Source organism: Apodemus sylvaticus, chromosome 2 (assembly GCF_947179515.1).
Source record: "Apodemus sylvaticus chromosome 2, mApoSyl1.1, whole genome shotgun sequence".
NCBI lineage: Eukaryota > Metazoa > Chordata > Mammalia > Rodentia > Muridae > Apodemus > Apodemus sylvaticus.
In genome coordinates this window covers 121,018,148-121,029,950 of record NC_067473.1, presented here as the reverse complement: position 1 = coordinate 121,029,950, position 11,803 = coordinate 121,018,148, and the positions used below count along the sequence as shown (strand labels likewise).

The following is an 11,803-nucleotide window of genomic DNA, read 5'->3' as shown; positions in this document are numbered from 1 at the left end:
AACCTTTCATCAAACCCAAAAGAAGTTAAGCAATCAAATTTAAAAAATAACGTCAAAAATGATAGGAAGTAACAATCACTATTCCTTAATATCTCTTAACATCAATGGACTTAATGCCCCAATAAAAAGCCACAGACTAACTGACTGGATACGTAAACAGGACCCTACATTTTGCTGCTTACAGGAAACACACCTCAGAGTCAAAGACAAACACTACCTTAGAGTAAAAGGCTGGAAGACAATTTTACAAGCAAATGGTCTCAGGAAACAAGCTGGAGTAGCCATTTTAATATCAGATAAAATTGACTTTCAACCCAAAGTCATCAAAAGAGACTCTGAGGGACACTTCTTGCTGGTCAAAGGAAAATACAAAAAGAAGAACTGTCAATCCTGAACATCTATGCCCCAAATGCAAGGGCACCCTCTTTCGTAAAAGAAACTTTATTAAAACTAAAAGCACACATTGCACCTAACACAATAATTGTGGGTGACTTCAACACTGCACTTTCCTCAATGGACCGATCAGGAAAACAGAAACTAAACAGGGACACAATGAAACTAATTGAAGCTTTGGACCAATTAGATTTAACAGAAATATATAGAACATTCTATCCTAAAACAAAAGAACATACCTTTTTCTCAGCACCTCATAGTACCTTCTCCAAAATCGACCATATAATTGGTCACAAGACAGACCTCAACAAATATAAGAAGATAGAACTAATCCCATGCCTCCTATCTGATCACTATGGAGTAAAAGTGGTCTTCAATAGCAACAGAAACAACAGAAAACCCACATACACGTGGAAACTGAACAATACTCTACTCAATGATACCTTGGTCAAGGAAGAAATAAAGAAAGAAATTAAAGACTTTTTAGAACACAATGAAAATGAAAACACAACATACCCAAATCTATGGGACACAATGAAAGCAGTGCTAAGAGGAAAACTCATAGCCCTGAGTGCCTGCAAAAAGAAAATGGAGAGAGCATACATTACCAGCTTAATGACACACCTGAAAGCCCTAGAACAAAAAGAAGCTATTTCACCCAGGAGGAGTAGAAGGCAGGAAATCATCAAACTCAGGGCCGAAATCAATCAAGTAGAAACAAAGAGAACCATACAAAAATCAACAAAACCAGGAGCTGGTTCTTTGAGAAAATCAACAAGATAGATAAACCCTTAGCCAGACTGACCAAAGGGCACAGAGAAAGTATCCAAATTAACAAACTTAGAAATGAAAAGGGAGATATAACAACGAAAACTGAGGAAATCCAAAAAATCATCAGATCCTAGTACAAGAGCCTGTACTCAACACAACTGGAGAATCTGGAGGAAATGGACAATTTCCTTGACAGATACCAAATACCAAAATTAAATCAGGACCAACTAGACCATCTAAACAGTCCCATAATGCCTAAAGAAATAGAAGGAGTCATAGAAAGTCTTCCAACCAAAAAAAGCACAGGACCAGATGGCTTCAGTGCAGAATTCTACCAGACCTTCAAAGAAGAGTTAACACCAATATTCTTCAAACTATTCCACAAAATAGAAACAGAAGGAACACTACCCAATTCCTTCTACGAAGCCACAATTACGCTGATACCAAAGCCACACAAAGATCCAACAAAGAAAGAGAACTTCAGACCAATTTTCCTTATGAACATCGATGCAAAAATACTCAATAAAATTCTTGCCAACCAAATCCAAGAACACATCAAAACGATCATCCACCATGATCAAGTAGGCTTTATCCCGGGAATGCAGGGTTGGTTCAATATACGGAAATCCATCAATACAATCCACTACATAAACAAACCCAAAGAACAAAACCACATGGTCATTTCATTGGATGCTGAAAAAGCATTTGACAAAATTCAGCATCCTTTCATGCTTAAAGTCTTGGAAAGAACAGGAATTCAAGGTCCATACCTAAACATAGTAAAAGCAATATACAGCAAACCGGTAGCCAGCATCAAGCTAAATGGAGAGAAACTTGAAACAATCCCACTGAAATCAGGGACCAGACAAGGCTGCCCCCTTTCTCCTTATCTTTTCAATATTGTACTTGAGGTACTTGCTCGGGCAATTCGACAACATAAGGAGGTCAAAGGGATACAAATTGGAAAGGAAGAAGTCAAACTATCATTATTTGCAGACGACAAGATCGTCTACCTAAGTGACCCAAAAAACTCCACTAGTGAGCTCCTACAGCTGATAAACAACTTCAGCAAAGTGACAGGTTATAAAATCAACTCAAGCAAATCAGTGGCCTTCCTATACTCAAAGGATAAGCAGGCTGAGAAAGAAATTAGGGAAATGACCCCCTTCACAATAGCCACAAACAGTATAAAGTATCTTGGGGTGACTCTTACCAAACATGTGAAAGATCTGTATGACAAGAACTTCAAGACTCTGAAGAAGGAAATGGAAGAAGACCTCAAAATATGGGAAAACCTCCCATGCTCATGGATCGGTAGAATCAATATAGTTAAAATGGCCATTTTGCCTAAAGCACTATACAGATTCAATGCAATACCCATCAAAATCCCAACTCAATTCTTCACAGAATTAGAAAGAGCAATTATCAAATTCATCTGGAACAACAAAAACCCCAGGATAGCTAAAACTATTCTCAGCAACAAAAGAAAATCTGGGGGAATCAGTATCCCTGACCTCAAGCAATACTACAGAGCAATAGTGTTAAAAACTGCATGGTATTGGTACAGTGACAGGCAGGAGAATCAGTGGAACAGGATTGAAGATCCAGAAATGAACCCACACACCTATGGCCACTTGATCCTCGACAAAGAGGCTGAAAACATCCAATGGGAAAAAAAGATAGCCTTTTCAACAAATGGTACTGGTTCAACTGGAGGTCAGCATGCAGAAGAATGCGAATTGCTCCATCCTTGTCTCCTTGTACTAAGCTCAAATCCAAATGGATCAAGGACCTCCACATAAAGCCAGACACTCTGAAGCTAATAGAAAAGAAACTGGGGAAGACCCTTGAGGACATCGGTACAGGGAGAAAGTTTCTGAACAGAACACCAATAATGTATGCTCTAAGAGCAAGAATTGACAAATGGGACCTCATAAAATTACAAAGTTTCTGTAAGGCAAAGGACACCATCAAGAGGACAAATCGGCAACCAACAAATTGGGAAAAGATCTTCACCAATCCTACATCAGATAGAGGGCTAATATCCAATATATATAAAGAACTCAAGAAGTTAGACTCCAGAAAACCAAACAACCCTATTAAAAATGGGGTACAGAGTTAAACAAAGAATTCTCACCTGAAGAACTTCGGATGGCCGAGAAGCATCTTAAAAAATGCTCCACTTCATTAGTCATTAGGGAAATGCAAATCAAAACAACCCTAAGATTTCATCTTACACCAGTCAGAATGGCTAAGATTAAAAATTCAGGAGACAGCAGGTGTTGGAGAGGGTGTGGAGAAAGAGGAACACTCCTCCACTGCTGGTGGGGTTGCAAATTGGTACAACCACTCTGGAAATCAGTCTGGCGGTTCCTCCGAAAACTGGGCACCTCACTTCCAGAAGATCCTGCTATACCACTCCTGGGCATATACCCAGAAGACTCCCCACCAGGTAATAAGGATACATGTTCTACTATGTTCATAGCAGCCCTATTTATAATTGCCAGATTCTGGAAAGCACCCAGGTATCCCTCAACAGAAGAGTGGATGCAAAATAATGTGGTATATCTACACAATGGAGTACTATTCAGCCATTAGAAACAATGAATTCATGAAATTCTTAGGCAAATGGATGGAGCTAGAGAATATCATACTAAGTGAGGTAACCCAGACTCAAAAGGTGAATCATGGTATGCACTCACTAATAAGTGGTTATTAACCTAGAAAACTGGAATACCCAAAACATAATCCACACATCAAATGAGATACAAGAAGAAAGCAGGAGTGGTCCCTGGTTCTGGAAAGACTCAGTGAAACAGTATTTGGCAAAACCAGAACGGGGAATTGGGAAGGGGTGGGAGGGAGGACAGGGGAAGAGAAGGGGGCTTACGGGACTTTCGGGGAGTGGGGGGGGGCTAGAAAAGGGGAAATCATTTGAAATGTAAATAAATTATATCAAATAAAAAAAAAAAAAAGAAAGCAAGCAAGAGGGGAAGGGAAGGAGGGAGGGGAAGGAGGGGAGGGAGGGGAGGGAGGGAGGGAGGAAGGAAGTGGACGGGGGAGGGTAGGGGAGGAATAACAACAAAAACAAACAAAAAAAAACTTGTATCTGGGTGTGCTTTGGAGACTCCAGCTGGCTCTTTGACACCGGAAAGAGAACCCTCCCATAATTCCACAGCAATCTCGCTTAGCCATGTCTTTCTCACACCATGGAATCGTTCTGAGGTGAGATCTGCATTTCCTGTGGAAGTGGGAAATTAGTCAGAACATGCACCAAGAAATCCTCTGTGCAGTTCCTCTCTCCTTCAAAATGGAAACCATACTCAAGGATTTCAATGAAATAATCTAATGGATGTTGTAATTACCGAGGCATGATCTCTGTCGCATAGCAAAGAGAATTCATTAAAGATAGGAACAGCTGTTTCTCAGCGTTTCAAAATTCAAAAAAAAAAAAAAAAAAAAAATTCACAGGGCCAGATGGGTTTGGCACAGATCTATAACAAACATTCAAGGAAGGGTTAATACCAATACTCCTCAAAGAAATCAACAAGACATAAACAGAAGAAAATTGTCAAATTCATTTTATGATGTTACAGTCACCCTGATAACTAAACCACACAAATATTCAATAAAGGAAGAGAATTATAGATCATCTCCCTTTATGAACATAGATGCAAAAATATTCAATAAAATGCTTGTAGAGTGAATCCAAGAACACATTAAAAAGATCATTCACAATAATAAAGTAGGTTTTGTCCCAGAGATACAGGGATGGTTCACCATATGGAAATCTACCATATAAGCAAACTGAAAGAAAAACAATCATCTCATTAGATTCTGCAAAAGGCTTTAATGAAATCCAACCTCCCTTTGTGATATAAGTCTTGGAGAGATCAGGGATAAAATAACATATCTACAGATAATAAAGGAAATATACAACATGCCAGTAGCCAACATCAAATTCAATGGAGAAAAATTCAAAGCAATTTCCATTAAATTAGGGACAAGCCAAGGCTGCCCACTCTCTTCCTATCCTATATAGTACTTGAAGTTCTAGCAAGAGCAATAAGACAAAAGAGGAGTTCAAGGGGATACAAATTGGAAAGGAGAAGTCAAAGTATTGTTATTGGTGGATGATATGATAGAATATACATATGAATATGTATTCTATTCAAAATATTCTACTGAGAAATATTCTACTGAGAAATCCTAAAGCTGATAAACACCTTCAGCAATGTGGCTGGAAACAAAATTTACAAAAATAAAGCTCTAGAGTTCCTTTATGCAAATGATAAGTGATCTGAGAAAGTAACTAGGGGAACAACTCCCTTCATAATACCCATGAATAATATAAAATAACTTGGTGTCACTCTAACCAAGCAAATCAAATATATGGACAGCAAGAACTTCAACTCCTTGAAGAAAGAAATTGAAAAAGATATCAGAAGATGGAAAGGTCCCCCATACTCATGGATCAGTACGATTAACATAGTGAAAATGGCCATCTTACCAAAAGCAATCTGCAGATTCAGTGCCATCCCAGTCAAAATTACAACACAATTTTTCACAGATGTGGAAAGAGCAATTCTCAATTTCATATGGAAAAACAAAAAATCCAGGATATCCAAACAAATCATAAAAGAACATCAGGAGAAATCACCATCCCTGACCTCAAGGTCTACTACAGAACAATTAAGATAAAAAAACACATGCATTGTAATGGTACAGACACAGACTGGTTGGTCAATGGAACTGAAATAAAGACCCAGAAATAAACCCACAGATCTATGGACAATTGCATTTTGATAAAGAACCAAAACCATACAATGGATAAAAAAGTATCTTCAAAAAATGGTGCTGTCTAACTAAATATCTACATGTAGATGAATGAAAATAGATGCATATTTAGCACCTTGCACAAAACTCAAGTCCAAGTGGATCAAAGATTTGATGTAAAACCAGATACATTAAATCTAATAGGACAGAAAGGAGGGAATAACCTTGAATTCACTGATAGAGGAAACAATTTCCAGAACAAAACACAGTGGATTAGGCAATAATTAATAAAGGGAACCTCATGGAACTGAAAAGCTTCTGATAGTCAAAAGCCACTGTCAAATGGACAAATCAGCAGCCTACAGATTGGAAAGGATCTTCACCAACCCTACCTCTGACAGAGGGCTAATGTCCAAACTTTACAAAGAACTGAAGAAGTTAGACACAAACAACCTGCATAACCCAATTTTAAAAATACAGATTGAAACAGCATTCTCAGCAGAGGAATCTCGTAAGGCTGAGAAGCAATTTAAAAAATGTTTATAGTTCTTAGTCACAAGGAAAATGCAAATCACAACAACTCTGAGGTTCCATTGTACAACCATCATAAAGGCTAAGATCAAAAACTCAAAGACACAGGCAGTGGTGGCACACGCCTTTAATCCTAGCACTTGGGAGGCAGAGGCAGGTGGATTTCTGAGTTCGAGGCTAGCCTGGTCTACAGAGTTGAGTTCCAGGACAAGCTAGCTATATACAGGGAAACCCTGTCTCAAAACAAACAAAACATAAAAACTCAAAGACAACACATACTGGCAGGATGTGGAACAAGGGGAATATTTTTCATTGCTGAAGATAGGACAAACTTGGACAACATCTTTGGAAATAAATTTGGTGGCTTCTCAGAAAGCAGGAAATAGTTCTACCTGAAGACCCAACTATCCCACTCCTGAGCATATAGGCAAAAGATTCTCCAACATCCTACAAATACACTTGCTAAATTAAGTTCAAAGCAGCTTTAATTGTAAAAGCTGGACAGCTATTTAAAATTTGCTCAGCTATTAAAAACAGGGCACCATAAGTTTTGCAGGCAAATGAACAGAACTACAAAATATCATCATGAATGAGGTAACCTAGACTAAAAAGTACATACATGGTATTTACTTATTCCTAGGGGGACATTAGCCATAAAAATAAGATAACCCCACTATTACCAACAGACCCAATGAAGTCAAATAACAAAGAGGGTCCAAGAGAGAATAGTGGAAACTTACACAGAAGAGAGAATAAAATGGATATTGGAGGTGGATGGAGGGAATGAACTGGCTAGGAGAGAAGATGGGTTGGAATTAGGTATAGGGAGAGCAGGGGAGAGAGAATGGAAATCAGCAAGGGGACATTTCCAGGACATACCCCAGAGACCTGTGATTGTGGAGGACCCAGGGCATCTCTGTGGCAACGTTAGCTGAAACTCTAGCAGTGGGGAATACGGATCCAAAAGTGGCTATTTCCTGTTGCCAGGAAGAATTTCCAGTAGAGAACTAATGACACCAACCCACCAACAAAGCCTTCTACCAATAATGTGTTCTACCTAGAAGGTGCGCAGGAACGAAGATATAGCAGAAAAAGAGGCAAAGCTCAAACATTAACTGGCCCAACTTGAGACCCACCACATAGGCAAGAAGCAATCAGCAATTTAATTAATGATACTCTGTTAAGCTTGTAGTCAGGAGCCTAGAAAAATTGTTGTCTGAGACGTTTCAATGAGCCTGAAGACCAACAGGGTCTAGTAACCTGTATCCTTGTGGATTCTCAGAGAATAATTCACCTACCAAAGACCAGGCATAGGATGGACTTTCCAGCAGCCAATGGAAAGAGATGCGAAGACCCACAACAAGACATTGGATGGAGTTTGTGGAGTCTTATGGAAGAGTTGGATGGAGGATTGATGGAACAGAAAAGAGGACAGGGCACCAAAGGAAGACCATCAAAGTGAAATAAGCTGGACACTTTGGTGCTCCCAAAGACTCAAACACTAACCAAAAAGCTAGCACAGGCTAGATCTAGTGCCCCTGCAAATATGTAGCTGATGAACAGCTTGTCTTCATGCAGGTCTCCCAAGAACCAGATGGCGGCTGTCCCTGAATCTGTTGCTTGCCTATGGGTCCTGTTCCCCTAACTATACTTCCTTGTCTGGCCACAGTGAGTGAGGATGCGCCTATTCCTGCAGGGACTTGTGCCAGGTTGGTGTGGACAATACTCAGAGTGGGATCCCCTTTTGAGAATAGAAGAGGAGAGGGTAATTGAGGGAGGACTTCTGTGAAAGGGTACTGGGAGGATATTGGCATGTGACATGAATAAATAAATAAATAAATTTTAAAAATAAAACTTAGATTTCAGAAAACAGTCTAGTTTTTTGTTTAATTTTCTATCATATACTTTTGTACACACAAAGTAAAGAGATTGAACAGAAAAAATATAATTTTATATATCAATTTCAGTAAGAGTGTGTTCTCAATATGTCGTGATACATAGCTCTGATAACAATATATTGGATTATATTAAGGAACCATATCCATCCTGGAAAAATCAAATATTTATTTTGCTGCCACACATTGACCTCCAAAACTTAACTACATGCTTTTCATTGCAAATAAACACAAAAGGACTGACTGTGGCATAGCTATGGGCCACAATAATTTGTACACAGTAGAATATTGGGCCATCCTTGAACATCATCCTTGAGTAAAAGACAACAGTGTCCAAGGTGCAGAGAACCACAAAGAAGCTCATGAGCAGCATGATGGTCCTGGTGGCCCTTTGCTCTGGGGACGCTTTTGAAGAAAGTCTGGTGCTGTGAAGATACTGAGCCTGCTTCTTGTGCCTCCGTAGGAGAGCCACCATGTACCTGCTGGACAGGGCCATGAGACAGATTATAAATGCTTCCCTGATGGACAGCATTGTGGAAAAGATGCTTGTTCTGGAGTAACTCATGGGTAGAAGTGAGCAAGACTGAGTAACATACATAAAGCTCTCTGAGGTCAAGTTAGGGGTAGCAATAATCGATATGAAGAAGTGACTGCTGAAAGACATATAGAGAACACAGAGGAAAAGAAAGGCACCTGAGATGTGATGGGGAGATTTATGTTTAAACTTTGTTAAACAGGAGTTTCCAGGACTAAGAGTGATGGTCCAAAGGACATTCAGCTGGCAGGCTGCACAAAGGGTGAGGCACCAAAGAAGGCTGTGCAAACAGATAAGTGATTGGCATGTGTTAAAACCCCATCTCCCCCAAGGCATAAACATGTCCATGGCTATGAGTCCCATAGTTGTAAGCAGCATTAGTTGGGTTAGGGACAAGAAAGCAATGTAGAGATCAATGGGCTTAGGCCTGTTCCCACCAAGGAGTATGCAGATTTTGGCAAAAAAAAGGATACCATTAGCTGAGATCCCAACACTCACTTCAGAGAACAGGATGATTTTCATGTTTGTGTCAGTGTGCACTAAGTTGTCTTTATTCATTGTATGTGGGTAGGAAGCAAATAGAAAAACCTGACAAGAAAAGACAAAACTCTTCCTTACAAAATGCAGCCTTGTTCACAAATGTCAACCAACACCAAGTTGGCAACATGATGTTGCCTCATCCTGATTTCATGTCACCAAACTCAGCTCCAGCTCACACCACCTCAAAGCCACCTCCACTGTCCACACTGTCCTAATGCCTTCCAATCAATGCAGAATTGTGTGTACTATTGTTAGGATACCTCTGAGTATAAACTTTCATGTACATTAAGCATTCCCTCTCATGGTCCATGAATTTGATTATTTGGGGCAAGAGCTGCATCTCCGTTGATTGTCAGACATATAATAGCTTTACCTAGCGGATGAATTTGAATGGTGAAGATTGCATATAATTAGAAACATGATCTTCTAGGGGACTATGTTCCAGGGCACCAGAACATTTTATTTCAGTATTTGTTTTATTCTGCTCCTTTACCAACAGGCCAATTATTCATTCTCCATTCTGTCTGTCTATCTGTCTGTCTGTTTTTCTCTATCTCTGTGTGTGTGCATGTCTGTGTGGTGTGTGTTCCCCTCCCCACACACTACATTTTTCCTCTTCCCTCTCCTCTCTTCATTCATTCTCCTTACTCTCTGTTTCTTAAACAACATTTATCTGTATAGCCCTGTCTGTCCTAGAGCTCATCCTATAGACCAGGCAAGCCCTGACCCAGAGATCTTCCAGCCTCTACCTCCCAAGTGGTTGGAAAAAAGACATGTGCCAACACTGCCCAGCCAGCCCTAATATTCTTAATTAATCTCCAGAAAAATGGACTCTGAATCAAATTCTCCATGCTGCCATTTCTTCAGAGTATGACCTTAAGTACTCAGAGCTCCAGTAACCTCATCTAGAACATATGGACAGTCAGTCCTGTTCCTGTGTTAGAGGACCCTAAGTATGAAAGAACATGCAGTATACATACCCACCAACTATAGAACTGTTTTTGGCACAGAGTGACCTCTATAGACATGTCATGCATATTTTATCATGCAGTGCCTTGTCATGTGGCCTGGGAGTGTCAATTCAGCTGTGTTAATGACTCACCACCTCTTTCCCTGCATGAAATAGAAAAGACAAACATGACCAAAAGAGTACAATGAGGGAGCCATGTTCCTTTTCCAAGCAGTTTAAAATTATGGTCTTTCTTTAAATTCTTAATGACTGTGCATCAGACATATGATTTTAAACTTTTGTTATGAGTCTCTGTGAAAAGACCCTGAGAATCAAATATCAGTGTGATCATATACTTATTCTTCTCTCTTTTGGCCCGTAAAATTAGGGTGGTAAATAAACTACAGTTATAATAAACTTAGTGCCATCTCATTCTGAGGTCATGATTAAATGAAAAGTATCCACCCATCTTGAAGGATAGGCTCCATAAGAGTCTTCTTCTCCTTCTGTGTGAAGGAGGAGTCTCCAGACTTCAGAGAAGCCAGCCTAAAGGACATGGGAACTGCAATGGGCATTTTAGGTAGAACTTATTATTTCCTTTAATGAACATTTAGTACATATGTATTCTATACTGTTGTAAAAAAAGAAAAACTTCCCAGACGCATAGTAAAGGATTCTTAACTGAAAATCAAGGGAAAGAGATGAAATAATTTCATAGTTTTTTAGTTCATGTTGTAGTACAATATAGTATATAAACAAGAAGCAAAATTGTTTAAAATGTTCTAAATATGTATCAAGAAAACTTCTCTTTGCAACAGAGGAAGGCCACTACAGGTAGGTGTGGGTCCAATTTCCAACCTGCCAATGCAGGGAGCTTAGGTGGGTACCCAAAATGCCACCACTCTAAGTTCTGGGCTTCTTTGGCTTAGGTAACACTCCAAAACACTGCTCTAGACACAGGAAAATGCATTCTAAGGTGTGGACAGGAGGAAGCTGATATTTCCTGACTCCCAGACATCTAGTCATGGCTAGAAAACCACACAGAGAACACAGGAATGAAATGTTGGGCAGCCACTGGCCCTAGACAAGGCCAGGACCTTTGGAGGCCCACAGGCTGTGGACAGCATCTAGCCCTGGGCTGGTGATGGGAGCTCCGGCTTAGCTAAACTGGGAAGATTGCAATAATTTTCTGGAAGGCCACAAAAAGGCCTACTATGGGAGACTTAGGAAGCAAGGTTCTGTAGGTTAATGTCCATCTCTATGCTCCCCATGGTGGTGGGAGATAAAAGAGACAGTCCTTATTTCTAAACTATTTGTTGGTTGTTCATCATGGACAATGGGTGTGTATTTACTTCTCAAGGTAGCCTAGATTAAATACCTTTTGTGAGAGGAAAATCTGGGAAAGGAAACTTA

The 11,803-nt window shown here is 39.7% G+C and overlaps 1 protein-coding gene across 1 annotated transcript; it reads right to left on the bottom strand.

Moving 5' to 3' along the window:
• Positions 1-8,526: 8,526 nt before the first annotated feature.
• LOC127677549 (vomeronasal type-1 receptor 44-like) lies at positions 8,527-10,469 on the bottom strand. Its single transcript, XM_052172610.1, has 2 exons — positions 10,422-10,469; positions 8,527-9,489 (listed from the first exon to the last, which is right to left on the bottom strand). Exons 1-2 carry the CDS (start codon positions 10,467-10,469, stop codon positions 8,527-8,529), a joined length of 1,011 nt encoding a protein of 336 aa, XP_052028570.1.
• Positions 10,470-11,803: the final 1,334 nt, after the last annotated feature.